Source organism: Daktulosphaira vitifoliae, unplaced genomic scaffold, assembly GCF_025091365.1.
Source record: "Daktulosphaira vitifoliae isolate Bord-2020 unplaced genomic scaffold, ASM2509136v1 Scaffold_4, whole genome shotgun sequence".
NCBI lineage: Eukaryota > Metazoa > Arthropoda > Insecta > Hemiptera > Phylloxeridae > Daktulosphaira > Daktulosphaira vitifoliae.
Genome location: NW_026099575.1, coordinates 847,305 through 863,981, shown reverse-complemented (window position 1 = coordinate 863,981; position 16,677 = coordinate 847,305). Strand labels below are relative to the sequence as shown.

Sequence of the window (16,677 nt, the reverse complement as noted above, 5' to 3'; positions counted from 1 at the left end):
AAAAAAAAAAAAAAAAAAAAAAAAAAAAAAAAAAAAAAACACATCATAGTAAAACCAATACCTTCTCAGCTTCGCATCGAAGCTAACAAATGCCATTTCTTTCTTTGAAACCATCGAGCCATCCATTGCTCGCCTTAAAATTAATTTTTCCTAATTTTAATGCGAATTCTTCAGCTTTTGCTCTTATCAACAGCCCACTAAGGGGTATTTTTTTGTCACGTGTCTGTTTAAACCATTTGTAAACGCACTCATCTACATCAGGATTTTCCGGTTCTCTAGCCCTTTTTCTGCCCTTTACACTGGACGTAGCCAACTTATTTAAAATTGTTTCTTTATTTTTAAGATAAGTTGACAAAGTATTAGGTGGAATACCAAATTCTTTAGCTATCAAAGACTTTGTTTTAAATCCATTTTCAACTTCCCGTATCACTGCCGCTTTTTCCTCGTATGTTAGCATTTTTAGCATGCGTTTTGATGATGACATTACGAACGATCACGTTGAGACAAACACAGAGCACTGAACACGAAAGTCATGCGTCGTCGTAAACCGTAGATAAACAACTTATCGGTAACGATAACATTAATGACTAATGAGTAATGACCTTTATAGATAAATGAGGGAAATTTTATACAAAAACATATGTATTAATAAAACTCAAAACTTCGAGTTATCCACGAAAATATTCGAGTTAAACAAGATTTTTTTACATTGTTTAAATAGGAAATTCTAAGGACCGGAGTAAAAGTTCGAGGTATCGACGATTTCGAGTTAAAGAAGTTCGAGATAACCAAGTTCGACTGTATTTGGTATTTGTACTTTATCAGTTTTTAAATTTTCACTAGATACTACTGAATTAAATAAAATTCAAAAGATCAATTAATTCTTTAATGAAATCATCAACTTTGTGAAATTATATCAGTGGTTTATATTAATATTTCATCATTTGTAAAGAATGAAGTTATCATTCCTGTTTAAAAAAAAAAGATTAAATTTTAATGGAAAGATACGTTTTTTGCACATCAATGTCAATTTGTAAAGGAAATCATTAAAATTTTTTATTTGATTTCCTTAAAAATCAGCTGGTGAAAAACAACCACAGATTTATATTAAAACTTGTATATATTTAGTTAGTGTACTAACGCGGCCGTTCCGGAAAACAAATCGACATGAAAATCGTTTTTAGGCATAGTTACGTATTACATAAAATTTATTCCAAACGCAGCTGAAATATTAAAACCATTATACACGCTTTTACGCAATGAAATAAAATGTCATCAAATTGTGACAATGCATATTATAAAAAAGTTAAGCAAATCCTTATTTCAAGGCCCACATTAGCACTTTTTGAACAAAAATTACCACTTAAACCACTTAGTTGACTCTTATTCGTATGCACTAGGTGTAGTTTTATCACATGTGTACCCTAATAATTCCGAAAAATCAGTAGCTTTCGCTTCACGAATACTATCTGATGCCGAGTGTAAGTTTCCACAAATAGAAAAAGAAAGACTAGCTATAATATTCGGTATTCAAAAATTCTATGATTTTCTCTATGCAAAAAAATTTACTTTAATTAGAGATCATAAACCATTGATTCGCATATTCGAAGATGAAAAGGGTATTCCAATTTACGCAGCAAATCGTTTAGAACGATGGGCATATGTTTTATCATCATTCGACTTTGACATTAAGTACATTAATTCGAGAAAAATAATAGCTGATTTTCTTTCCAGAATTAAAATCGACTATCCTAATAGCAATAACGTGGACGATGACAACAACATTCATTTAAATTTTATTCATGAAAAATCACCATTCCATTAGACTGGTTCAAGATTAAAATTGAAATAAATAGAGATCAAATACGTCAAGGGTCCTACATGCGACAAAAACAGGTGAATGGAGTGACGATTTTACACTTAACAACGAGTTAAAACTGTATGTCACTTGCAAAAATGAAATATCTTTGGAACAAGGGTGTTTATTGTGGGGCTATCGTGTTATAATTCCGCAAAAATTTCAAAAAAATATCCTAGCTAAACTACACTCGTGTCACATAGGTATTATCAGTATAAAAGGCTTAACACGATCATATTTTTTGTGGCAAACAATTGACAAAAACATTTAAAATATGGTTCGTGATTGTTATGAATGTACAAACGTTAGGTCACATCTACCGAAATCAACAATTACTCCATGAAGATGGCCTCAAAGGCCGTGGACTAGGGTGCATTTTGATTATTTAGGGCCGCATAGAAATAAAAATTTTTTGAATTTCGTTGACACATCTTCAAAATGATTAGAGGCATTTCCGGTTAATTCCATGACTGCGCAAACTGTTATTACTAAATTTTCAGAGTTGATCGCTCGTTTTGGAATTCCGCGTACAATAACAATGAATGGTGCGAAATGTGTTTAGTAGCATTGAATTCGAAAAGTACTGTAAAAAATTAGGTATTAGACATTTAATGAGAGCACCATTCGCTCCTGCGTCAAATAGTTGCGCTGAATCAGGTGTCAAAATCGTCAAACAATTCTTAAAAAATGCTCGTCCTCTATAAACCAGTTAAACAAATTTTTGCTGATGTATAGAAACACATCGCATATAACAACACACGAGACGCCAGCTAAGTTAATGTTAGAGTATTCTACTAGAACAATATTTGATTTACTAATACGCAGCACTAATGAGGTAGTAGTAGATAGTCAAATTTCTAAAATAAAATATGGGGGGGAATAGAAACATAAATGTAAAAGAGGGTGATTGTGTATTATTAAAAGATTATAGAAATATAGGAGTAAACTGGCAAAAAACTACTGTTACTGAAAACATAAGTGACAAAATACACAAAGTTACATTAGATCAAAGTCCCACGGGATAAGACACGACGACCAAATTTGGCCATTAAACAAAACAAGCGCCTCGTTATCCCCCGTAGGTGAAAATACTGACATAGACAACAATGACCACACAGAATCAACCGTACCGCTCTTCAATAAATCTCGCCGACCTGTTAGAATTAAAAAATCTATTCAGCGTTTCTCTCCACCCGACTACAAATAACAACAAATAATTTTACACTATGTAAACATCTCTGTCTATATGAATGAATATCTTATCTGGTTATAAACGGTAAACTATAGCATGGAAAAGAAATCGTGTACTGTTACCAGTAAATAATGTAATAAATGTTTACTTACTGTGCTTTACATAATATGGACTAACATTTGATACCATAGGAAAATTGTATAAAAAATCAAAATTTAATAAATTAAACTACTAGAATCTTTTTTTAAACGAATATGCGTTTTCCAAAAAATAAAATGAAAATAAATAATTAAAAATCAACAAAATCAGTTATAACGTATTTTAAGACTTTTACATGTTTTTTACTGTATGTAGTGTTTTTGTGGGCTATTTATTGAGAAAACAACATTGAAGTTATTATTTTTGAATTTCTTGTAAAATTTCCTTTACTTGAGTTTTACTTTTATTATTCTAAGTTAAGAGAAAAAAAAGTTATGAGACATAGATCAGTTATTTCTATTAAATTTGACTCTTCGACTCAACTTAATAGGCCCGGGGGCACGGGTTAACCTTAACGGATCGGTCCCAAATTTTGCACAGCTCATTTTTTTTACCATTAAAAAAAAATTAAGGGGTAGCGTAAAAAAAAAAAGACATTCGATTTTTGAGGGCCACCCTGTATATGTTATATTAATTATTCTTTACTATACATCTTATTCTTAAAGTAATAATAATTTTATGTTTAATTTAATACAATCCACGCGACTACGTGTTGTTGTTGGTACATATTAATAAAAACGCTATCTACATTTTTGCGTATAAAACGCATATATTTATCTTTCCGAAAATTCGAAATTTTATAAAGCAATTATTAAAATTAGTAAATATAGACATTTTTAAAACTTTTATTAAATATATATATTTACGAAATTTTATTTCACTCTTAATACAAAAAGAGATGTAATTCACGGTATAAATTATTAATCTCACTAATGGAATAGAAAGGAAATAACATTACTCAATAAAGACTATAATTGATCTATTAAAAAAATACCATCTTACTCACAGATTAAGAAGTAAATAAATGAATCAAATTATAATGTCATCCACAGAAAATTTTTTATAAAAACTAACCTGAACCAATGTTTGAAATTAATTGTCTTAACATTTTCGACTCTAAAATTTTAGCATTTAGAACATTTTGTTACCCTTCAAATTATTCCGCCACAGGCCCGGGCCTCATAAGCCTAGGCGTAAATCCATCAGTGAATATCACAGGCGAATATTTGAGTCCAAATAGTAATATATGAAATTAAAACAAGCCTTTTCTCGTTCTAAATACCGTAAACAAACAAGCGTTTTGATTTAATTAGCATTGCCAATAACCCGAATATAAGTGGAGAGTCATTTTTCTATAACCTTGACAGGACTAAACGTCATAAACACGATACAATTAAACAACAGCGTTGTATGTAAACACAAGGTGGCGTCGAGCCGTTTATTGGTGAAAAGATTAGCACAAAAAAGATGCGTACTTAATCACTAAGAGAGCGGATGTGAATCCAATAGTTATACAAGCCAAAAAAACAAATATGTAACACTATATAGAAAGATCAACGATGTCGCACACAGGAACGAGCTGTGAATCGGGCGGTGTCACGGAAATTACTTAACGTATATTTGCGGCGGGTCATAGTTGGACCTATGGCACTTGCTGGACTTTGTACTGTAGTGTATCGCAAGCGGTGTTAGTCAGTAAAAACTACCATACAGGGTGTTCACTAAGTCAGGAAACGGGTTTCTATTGTTCTCATTGTTTGTAACAATGAGAACAATAGAAACCCGTTTCCTGATTTACTGAACACCCTGTATACACATATAAGGGCAACGGCTGATAGAGGTGTCACCAGTCGCGGGGCTCCGTGTATTGAGAACCGTGACAACCTTGTGTCATAAATTATATGACTATTGATTCTTATACTTTTTATGTTCGACCATTTTTCAAATTTTTATTTTACTGAATATCTTTAAACCTTCGAAAAATATGAAGGAAAATAATCAAATAACATAATTTATTAAAATAAAACTGACTACTTTATTTTTTTTTTTAATGAATACAGTTATTAGGATTTTTAAACCATTTGGGTAACAATGAATTTTTGATACAATATGAACTTCAAATTATGTACATACCTACGTCATTAAAATAACTAAAATAATTTTACTATTATTAAATCAATTTTACACAGAAATATCAAACTTAACATATTATAAGGCGCTGAATAGTTGTTATAAAATAGATACAAGTCGTTTTTTTTCTATTTCAATAAAATACAACCAGTATTAGAAAAGAGTTTAAAATTATTTTACATAAAAGTATATCATATAATAAATTTCATTTTATAAAATAAAAAAACATGTCGAAGAAATATATTTTTTATGAGTTTTTCTTATTTTGGCAATTAAGTCAAGTTTTAGGTGTTTATTATGATACTCAATGTGAAGATTTTAAAAAATACGTTATTAACTCATTAAACCACATTCGTGTTCAAAATGGATGGGCCTCAATTCATCAACCAGAAATTAAACTTGAGCACTTAACAATTAATACCGAAACCGTAACAAGTCAAATTATCGATGAAAGTAACTTTATACAAAAACTCTACTATATAACTTACCTATTAAATTGTCAATTTACCAATACAATGCAAACTTTCAATGTAATGTTAGGCCTTGTTTTAAATAAGTGTGAAGTTAAATATTTAATAAATAAACAATATGATCAATTGGAATATTGCACAAGGCTAATTATTTACATTTTTAATTTTTCAATAAATATGTTTAAAGAAATGTTGAAAGTATTAAAATATCTCGACAAAATCGATCTACGAATTATAGACTCGACTATGGTTACTATTAAAACTGTAGATGATGAAATAAATCATTTTCACACATATGCAATTGAGTTAAGTAATATTTCATTATTTGAACTACCTAGTACTTTTAATTGGGTCAATACTTTTGAAAACATAAAACATTTTAATAAAAAAGCGGAATTAATGATATCAAATCTCTACAAAAATAGAAAAGTGTGTGGGACAGAACACGAAAGTTCCATTTTAGACAAATTATTGATGAAATACAATATCGATCAAATGGAAAAAATGGTAGAGGACTCCAACGAATTTATCAATGATATTTTTAAAGATCTTGAATTATATTCTACCGGAATAATTGAAAATTGTTATTCAAAATTGGGATTTGAGCATCTAGAAAGTACAAATACGTTCGTGTAAGATTCATAGTTTATTACGTTTAATTGATTAAATTTAAGAATTTTATTCGTTATTTAAATCATGATATTAATTTGTAGCATCCATTTATTTATTTTTTTGTTCCATACAGGTATATTCATTCCAAAAGAAGGATATACGGCTATAATGAAGGAATTGTATTGTGTAATCATTTTATTTCTCAGACTGGTTGGATGTCATGGAAACATATATCTGTTAAAACTGAATTTACAAATGGAAAATCACTTTATTTCAAAGACATTATATCTACAGTTGATAAGGAAAATTATTATTTTGTGCGGACATATCTTTCACTTATTTTAAGATGTCGCTATATTGAAATATTTCATAATTTTAATATAATGTTGGGACATATAGTTAATGTTTGTAAATATGAAAATAAAATGAATTGTGCAGTTAAGCTTTATGAAACACTTATGACATCCGATGACATGTTTAAAAATATGTTNTGACATCCGATGGCATGTTTAAAAATATGTTAGTTGCGCTCATTACTTTGAAACATTACACAAAAGATAAAAAATGTCGACATCGAGAATTATTATTAGAGAAAATGATAGAATTTTTTATTAATTATTTGAATGATGTTAGGAAAAAGTATTTTTCATTGTTGTTATTTACTAAAGATAGTCTTTATGAAGCTTTAATGTTTCTTGAAGAGGTATCTCACATTCAATCTTTAGAATTACAGATAAAATTAAAGCATGTTATCAAGTTCAACTTGAAATATTGTAACATTAATAAATGTGATTCAGACATAGATTTAACAACATTTGAATGTTTAATTAAAAACAATACCTTAACAGAATATAGTACTACTTATCAAACTATGTGTAATTACTTGGAATCATTTGTTATAAAGGTCGTGAAAAATGATTATGAGTATTTAGGTTTCAATAATTTGCTTTTTAAAAATTGATTTTTTATTCGATACTTATTAAAAATATTGTTATTATGTTATATAATTTATTATAAAATAATTTTAAGACCAGATAAAGTTGACTCTGTTTTTTTCGTATATTTGTATATTGTGTGAATACTATACTTTGGTTGAGCTGAATTTGGAGCATATAATCGACATACTTTATTGGTAATGCTATGCTTGATAGCAGGCAGATACCTAAAGATGTTAATCATATTCTTTAATTAAAGTTTTAGACATGATAATTCTTTTAATTAAGTTTTTGCTCTCTCTTTTCACTTTGGTCCCTTTATTTGTAGAGAAATTATTTTTTTAAATTGTTTTTTTTCGTTTTAAAATGTTTTTTAATAAAAACCTATTAATTTGACATAATTACTGTAAGAAAATTTATTGCTATGTTCTCACCACTTATATTATACACGTTTTATTTCCATTTACTTAATTCGTAATACACATCAATTATCATAGAGGGAGATACTGGTTTGAAAATTCCACTCGTTTGTAGCCCGGAGCTACTGACGGCGAACTAACAAAGGGCAGTTGTGCACGATTGCCTGTGTTTGCTTTAGGTAATTAAAACTCAATTAAGGAGATAGGGACGATATTTGGACAGACGTCGGGTAGCTTCCGATTTTTTGTTTTGAACAAGATCCTCAAGAGCCCCTAACACTACAAAGTATTTTTCTTGCGTCTTCCATTATCAATGAATTCTTGTATTTTTGCATTTCTTTCCCTTAAAAAATCATCTGACCCTAATTTATAATGAACAGGTAACGTACTCTCATAATTTCATATCAGGTATATCTTAGTTAAAAAGTCTGTCACATTTTTGTCATGATTTTGTGGTGTACATCTATTGTCATCAACTCGACGAACATCAGTTACAGCTTTAATTAGTTAAGATACAACTATCCACCCCTAGCACAGTGAGCTGTGGAGAAGTATACTTGTAACAGAAATGTTAGGTACTATGAACTTTTTTACTATAGAGCGCAATGCACACGATTATCCAATATATGCTTCTTCGATCAATTATTAAGTATACAAAATAAATTATTTTTAATCCGAAACAATTCTGAAAATATGTGAAAAACTACAAAAATATAAATTTACTTTCTGTAAATTTAGAATATGAAAATGCCCATCCAGCTGACTTAAATATTATAACGGAGATATTTAGTAAATATTTTTCCTCTAGTATTCATCTAATACAGTGGCTCAGTCCAGAATTTTTGAATTGGACATTATTAATATTCTCTTGTCAACTTGCTATTTTCAAAGCATTGGAGGGTATCGCTCAATTAAGTCTAAGTACTAGTGTTATTCCAGATAAAATTCCTGAAATTGTGCTTAATAAATTCAAATATGCCTTAATTATACACTATCTCTTTTCTTTGATACTTTTCATAATTTATAGAAATATAATTATAAATACCCTGTCTTTAAATTTGGCCAAAGACAAAATGTGTTATTATTTCCGACCTATTTCTAAATTATTAAAACGCAAACTATATATTGTTTTTAATCTAATATTAAACGATAATCAGCATAGTTTTCGTATAGCGAAATTTAGAATTACTAATTTACTGGTATATTATACAGACCTAGTATTTAAGGGCACCACGTTACCACTTAAATTTGAGATACTCTTTGAAAAACTTATAATATATGTGGTTATTGTCTACTCTCATAACTTATAGGATGTGCGGTTAGCCGTCATCCTCCCAGGTGACCCCTTTTCAGCTTCAAAGATAGAGATTTAAACAGGCTTCAGGTAAGACGGCATTTTAGTGCGGTGCACAACTAGCCGTCTTACGGTATAGCTGCCTCTTACAAAACAAATTTAAAAAAAAAAAGTTTAAAAATGTCTATATTTACTAATTTTAAAAATCTTAATTTTTTCATTAGTAATTTAGTAGTAATTTCCTCATTGGTAGAGTACGAGAGAAAATTTTTCAATTTTTCAATGTCTTCAACTAGATATGATTTGTGATCTTTTGACGTATCATTGAGAAAAATTTATACAGTATAGACTGAGAAAAAGTAGTAACAGATAAAAAAATAAAATAAATAAACACATCATAGCAAAATTAATAGTTTCTCAGCTTTGCGTCGAAGCTAAAAACAAAATTTCCAATATAATTTAATTTAAATATCCCCTCTATCTATATAAGACTCGGAATTTCAATTGCTTTTTTTTTTTATGTTTTACTTTAGCTATTACAGATTTTTATTGAATAGTTTCTTATGATAGTGATTTTAATCATTGTCAGATAGCATATATACTTGTTCCAACTATGCCACCCATACGCTGTGCTGTGACCCCACTATGCTACTTTATTTTTTTGAGATTATTATTAATTAGAAACACATAAAAAATGAATTTAAAAAAAATGTTTTATCTAGTTTTTATTAATTTTTATTATATTAAAAATAATCCGTGCAAAATTTCAGGTAAAATGTCATTATTCACTTTTTGATCCTTTAAAGTTGATTTTTATAAAAATTTACAATTTAAAAACACAATTTGAATTCAAATTGCAAGTTTAGAATTTATATCATTAAATAGAAATTTTATGTGGAATAAATTATACTATTTTTTAGATTGAAAATTTTGATAAAAACATTTTATTGTAATAAATCATTAAAATTGAAGTCTTTCTATGGATTTCTCAGTGTTTGAATAATTATTCATATTGATATACTGTACATAATACATTCTCCAATAATTTTTTTTTAATTATAATATATTTATTAATTATTCATACGTAGCATTTTAAACGTAAATATTTGTTGTATTAATTAGAATGATTTTATTATTATTAAGTCAATATGCGAAATATTCATTGCATATTTGAAATATTCGCAAAATTATATTTAAAAATAATTCTATTTTGGTCTCTGATGGAATTTCCTCGTAGAACAATAAATTTATTTATAAGTAACAAACAATTTTTTTTTTTTTTTGAAAAGTATTGCATCAAGCATTTCAATTTATATACATGTTTGCCATAGAAGTAATATCTACTACATAATTTTTTATAATTTCTCTATAAAAATTACAATATTAAATTATTGAATATAAATTTAATACTATATTTAATTACTATAATTATTATTCAATTATATATACTTTTAATTCAATGAACCACTAACGAAAAAACACCAAAACAAGTTTGAAGCTTTCTTGGAATGAGTAGTTATAATGGAAAATTAGTAAAAGATTTCTCAAAAATTTCATTTTCATTATTTACTTAAACAAAACATGATACATCCAAAAAGTTTTAATTTAATTCTGAACATGATCTAGCATTTCAAAAATTAAAAACCATCTTAACATCCAAACCTGTAATTGCTCACATTTCTGATGACAAAGAGACATATCTTACTGCCGATGCTAGTATTATGGACTTAGGTGACGTTCTTGAACAACCCGATGATAATAACATACTTAGACTAATAAGTTACTATTACTATGAAACTTAGACGCTGATAAAACATAAAGGAGCACAACTCTTGTATTTTTTGGCCTTGTTTTTGGGTATAACATATTTTAAAGAATATCAAAGAACATTCAGAAAACATCTGTATTCAATATTATAAAAATTTAATAATTACATCTACATAAATAGCTTTTATAGTTCATTAAAATTTTGATTGTGATGTTATTATGCTAGTACACTGTTAATTCAGAAAGTCATAGAACATAATGCAATCTAATCATGCATTATTTTTAAGTGTGTTAAGGTGTATAGTAAAATAAATAAATTAAATACTAATATACTTTAAATGTTGAAATGTTTGTATCAACATTGCAGTTTGTAGGCATTTCATGGAGTGCGTTAAAGGAATATTTATTTTTGTGTAAGGCCATTATTTTTTTATTCATCTTATCCATGAAAACACTGATTTTATGATGTATTCTTATTATGAAAATGTATTATTTATTGCGTTTATTAAATTGTGACACTACAATAATGCACCCCAAGTTTGATGCTAGTCGATCGTACCTAAGATATTTTATATATATAAAAAAAATCCAGCGCAGTAGGGATGTGGCATAGTTGGGTTAAGTATAATGATATCTGTCAGTGATTTAAATTACTATCATAAAAAACGCTTCGATGCAAATCATTAGGTAATGTTTGATATTAAAAAATTGTTGGATTATTCCAAAAGCTACACCATCTTCTATTTCCTTATTTATATCCTGATCAAAATAAAGTATGTCGAATGAATAGGGATATAAATATGGTTTTTCATAAAAAAAATTGTGTTGATCCATACATTTTTCAGTAAGTTATAGCATTATAGAGTTTAAAATGTTTAATACAAAATAAAGTCCGAAATTTTTTTTCCCATACTAAATTATATTACATAAGCTTTTATTTAAGGTATATATAAAAGTGCCAGTATAAATCAAATGATAGGTAAAAACATCATGCAACTATAAAAAAAAATTATTGATTTGTTCAGTTTTGAAAAGTTATGGCTGATTTAAATAAAAAAATTGAAAACAGTTTAAAAATTAGCGATTTTTAAATTTGTAATTTTTTGGAGATTTCCGCCATTTACGGGGAACGAGGGAAATTTATTTTAATTTTTGGGGTATTGTCTTCGACTAGATACAATATATGATTATTTGACGTATCTTTGAAAGAAATCGCTATCTTTTCATGATTACTGTGTATACATATGATGATAGTGTGTATACATTACAAACTTGGCATAAATACCATGATAAGAAATTAGATAAGGCAATTATTACTTATCACTCTCATTCAAAAGTATATTGAAAAGATAGCGTTTTCTTCTGTCCTTTTCTCAATACGTATTTCAATGTTTATAACCGTAAAATAGTACATGAAAATTCAAATTTTTACAAACTTCAAAACGCTACAGAATATTTACTACTGAATATTAATAAGATATTTTTTTACTAAAATTTTTCTTAAATTCTACTCTACAAAATAGCTATCTTAGATTTTTTTTTTACTTTTTATTTAAAATTTTAAAATAATTAATATTTTTAATAAAATGTAAAAAAATTAATTATTGAGATATAGCTATAGACCTAACGTATAACTATTATTTAAAAAAAAAATCAACTAAAAATATTAACTGGATCAAAAGTTATTTAAGTTGTCAGTGAGTGGTGGGCCACNATACTTTATCTTAATCAGGATATTAATAAGGAACTAGCAGTTTATGAAGCTTTTGGAATAATCCACCAATTTTTTAAAATTAAACACTATCTAAAGATTTGCATCGAAGCGTTTTTTTTTGATAGTGATTTTAATCACTGTCAGATATCATTATACTTGATCCATCTATACCACGTCACCACTGTGCCGCGACCCCCCTGTGCTGGGTTTTTTTTTAATCAATTTTTCAAATTTTTTAATTAAGGATATGTCTGATTCACATTTAATAATTTTGCAATATCTCATGTTAATTCGAATCACGTTTTTTAATTTCGTCTGTAAATCTGAAGATTGAATATCAGCTACTTCTTTAAGAAACGATTGAGCTTCATAGAATCCATTATTAATAAATAATAATGGGGAAAAATACTTTTTTCTAACATCATTCAAAAAATCAATAAAAATTTCTAACAATTTCTCCATTAGTAGTTCTCGATCATTTTTATCCTCTTTGTAGTATCTCAAAGTATTCAGAGCAAATAACATTTTTTTAAATATATCATCAGATTTCATAAGTATTTCATAAAGCTTGACCACGCAATTAATTTTATTTTCATATTTACAAACATTAACTATATGTCCCAACATTATAGAAAAATTGCGAACTATTTCAATATAGCGACATCTTAAAATAAGTGCAAGACATGACCGCACGAAATAATAATTGTCCTTATCAACAGTACATATAATATCTTTAAAATATAGTGATTTTCTATTTGTAAATTCAGTTTCAACAGCTATATGTTTCAATGATTGCCAACCAATGTAAGTAAGAAAATGATTACACAATACAATACATTCATTATAGCAATATTTCTTACTTTTGAAAAATATATATCTGTATAGAAAAAGTCATGCGTCATTGTTCAAAATTATTAACATAAAAATTTTATCTTTTAAATAAGTAAATAAATAACTAAAATTATGCTTAACAAAATAAAATTCTTAAACTTAAGCAATTAAACGTACTCAAAATAATTCTTACTTGAACTTATTTGTACTTTCTAGATGCTCAAATCCCAATTTTGAATAACAATTATTCTGGTAGAATATAATTCAAGATCTTTATAGATGCCATTAATATATTCATTGTAGATCTCTACCATTTTTTCCATTTGATCGATATTGTATTTCATCAATAATTTGTCTAAAATGGAACTTTCGTGTTTAGTCCCACAAACTTTTCTATTTTTGTAAAGATTTGATATCATTAATGCCGCTTTTTTATTAAAATGTTTTATGCTTTCAAAAGCATTGACCCATCTAACAGTACTAGATAAATTATATAATGAGTATTTGCATAACTTAAAAGCATTTGTGTAAAAATAATTTATTTCGTTATTTACAGTTTTAATGTTAAAGATAGGCGAGTCTACAATTCGTAGGTCGATTTTGTCGAGATATTTTGCTGTTTTTAACATTTTTTTAAACATAGTTATTGAACAATTAAAAATATTAATATTTAGCCTTGTGCAATATTTTATTTGATTATTTTTATTTATAGAATCAGTCATTTCACACTTATATAAAGCAAGTCTTAACATTACATTGAAAGTGTGCATTGTATTGGTAAACTCACAGTTTAATAGATGATTTATATAGTAGAGTTTTTGTATAAAGTTACTTTCATCAACAATTTCACTTGTGACGCTTTTGGTATTAATTAATAAGTTGTCAAGTATAATTTCTGTTTGTTGAATAAAATCCCATCCATTTTGAACACGAATGTGGTTTAATGAGTTAATAACGTATTTTTTAAAATCTTCACTTTGAGGTCAACAATGTACATCTAAAACTTGACTTAATTGCCAAAATAAGAAAAACTCATAAAAAATAATTTTCTTCGACATGTTTTTTTATTTTATAAAACGAAATTTATTATATGATATATTTTTATGCAAAATAATTTTAAAGTCTATTCTAATATTGCTTGTATTTTATTGAAATAGAAAAAGAAAGATATATATCTATTTTATAACAACTATTTTGTGATTTGTAATATGTTTATTTTATATTTCTGTGTAAAGTTGATTTAGTAATAGCAAAATAATTTTAGTTATCTTAATGACGCAGTTATGTACATAATTTGAAGTTCATATTGTATCAAAAATTCATTGTTACACAAATGGTTTAAAAATCCTAATAATTGTATTAATAAATAAATAAAATTTACTTTTTTCGCAATAACTAAGAACAATATAAATTTAAAAACATTACAAATAAAATATACTTCAAATTTTTGTGCATACAAAGCGTTATTGTAATCACAAGCCCCGGTGTGTGAAATGTGAAGGCTCATATTTAACAGAAGCATACCAAAAGTCTAAAGACCAATCCCCCAAATGCACCTTATGTGGAGATGATCACCCAGTGAACTACAGGGGCTGTGTAGTATTCAAAAAAGAACAGCAGTAGAGAACATCAAATTCAAAATCTAACAGAAATAATACAAATTATATTTCAAATCATAATATTGAACATAATTTTGTTAATAATGTAAAGACCCCTGTTGGTAACACCCAAATAATAGATCCCAATGTACATTCCCACGACATACATAGATCATATACCAATGTAACTTAGCAATCTTATTCTTCTAACAATACTGAAACCCAAAAAAAACTAATACCGACAACGATTTAACTAAACAACTTTCTTCATTCCTATCTGACCTTAAATCCTTAATCAACCCCTTAATATCTTTGCTAACAACAGTAATAAATAAAATTATTTTTAAATATGATTAATAATTCCAATTTTAATAAAAATAATCTCAAAATACTTCATTGGAATGCAGTACCAAGAACCGCAAATTCAAGCGACAAGTATACCAATAATGTACCAACTACTATCTCAGCTGTATATTGTCTTCCTCGTTATAATATACATCAAGATGATTTTCAAAACTTTTTCAAGACATTTGGCCATTCGTTTTTAGTTGATGGAAACTCTAACTCAAAACATACATCATGGGGATATTACTCGAATAATCAAAAAGGAAAAATTTTACATTTATTAATAATCAATAAACATTTATCATTCATTTCTCCTACACGCCCAACTTATAGTTATAGTTATTATCGAGGTGAACATAATGCCCATGCACTCAGACCTGTTGGTCCAACTTACTGGCCAACTCACATCAATAGACATCCCAATATTCTAGACTTTTTCATTAAAAATATCAAACCATATAATCATGAACATAGAAAGCAGTTGCGATCCCTCTAGCGATCATTCACCTGTAATACTTACCATAAGTGAAGCAGTTACAATGTCCTCCAGGCCATCCCTCACCAATGGACCTATTAACTGGGGAAAATTTCAAGAAGAATTGAACAAACATATTAACCTAAATACTACACTAAAAACTCAAGAAGACACTAATAAGGCAGCTTATAACTTTGTCCAGCTACTAAAAAACTCAACGCAAAATGCAACGACTCAATTAAATACTAATAAATACACAACTAATTATAAACTCCCACTTCATATAAAATGCCTTATTGCTGATAAAATAAGAGCTAGAGCCACATGGTAACACACTCGCTATTATTCTGACAAATGCGTGTTTAAAAATTTAGCTAACAAATTAAAAAAAGAACTCCAAAAATATAAATCCGAACAATAGGAAAATTATATAAAATCTCTCAACACCATGGTTAACTCTCTATGGAGAGCTACCAAAAATCACTATAAAAAAAAAAACGCTTCGATGCATATCTTTAGATAGTGTTTAATTTTAAAAAATTGGTGTATTATTCCAAAAGCTAATATCCTGATTAAAATAAAGTATGTCGAATGAAAAAGGAATTATTAAAAAATATTATTTCTCATTAAAAAAATTGTACTGATCCATACACTTTTCAATAAGTTATAACATTATAAAGTTAAAAATGTAAAAAATAAAATTGAGAATTTTCACACAAAAATAGCATTCGGTAGCCATTTTCACCGTAAAAACAAGTCCAGAGGTCAAATTTGTTTTTTTCAAATTAAAGTATATTACATTAGCTTTAATTTAAAATATATATAAAAGTGTCAGACCTTCTGGAACATTTTCAATAGTTAAGTTAAAAAAGTTAATTTTTTGATAAACAACATTTTCAGTTAAATTTTTTTAATAAATTTAATTTATTAATTAAATTAATAAATCTAATTAAATTAATTAAATTAATAAATGAAATCTTTTAAATAAAAAAATTTAA

General features: G+C 27.4%; 2 protein-coding genes across 2 annotated transcripts in view; one reads left to right on the top strand and one right to left on the bottom strand.

The window, feature by feature from the left end:
• The window catches only part of LOC126903823 (tigger transposable element-derived protein 4-like), a 1,346-nt gene extending 862 nt beyond the window's left edge, over positions 1-484 (bottom strand). Inside the window, exon 1 of the mRNA XM_050682326.1 lies at positions 88-484. Within this exon, the coding sequence (XP_050538283.1) occupies positions 88-484 (397 nt within the window). The remainder of the gene's footprint in view (positions 1-87) is intronic.
• Positions 485-4,946: 4,462 nt separating this feature from the next.
• Positions 4,947-6,795, top strand: LOC126903822 (uncharacterized). The gene is made up of 2 exons (XM_050682325.1): positions 4,947-6,321; positions 6,435-6,795. The coding sequence occupies exons 1-2, from the start codon at positions 5,447-5,449 to the stop codon at positions 6,793-6,795; spliced, it is 1,236 nt and encodes a 411-aa protein (XP_050538282.1). The 5' UTR covers positions 4,947-5,446.
• Positions 6,796-16,677: the final 9,882 nt, after the last annotated feature.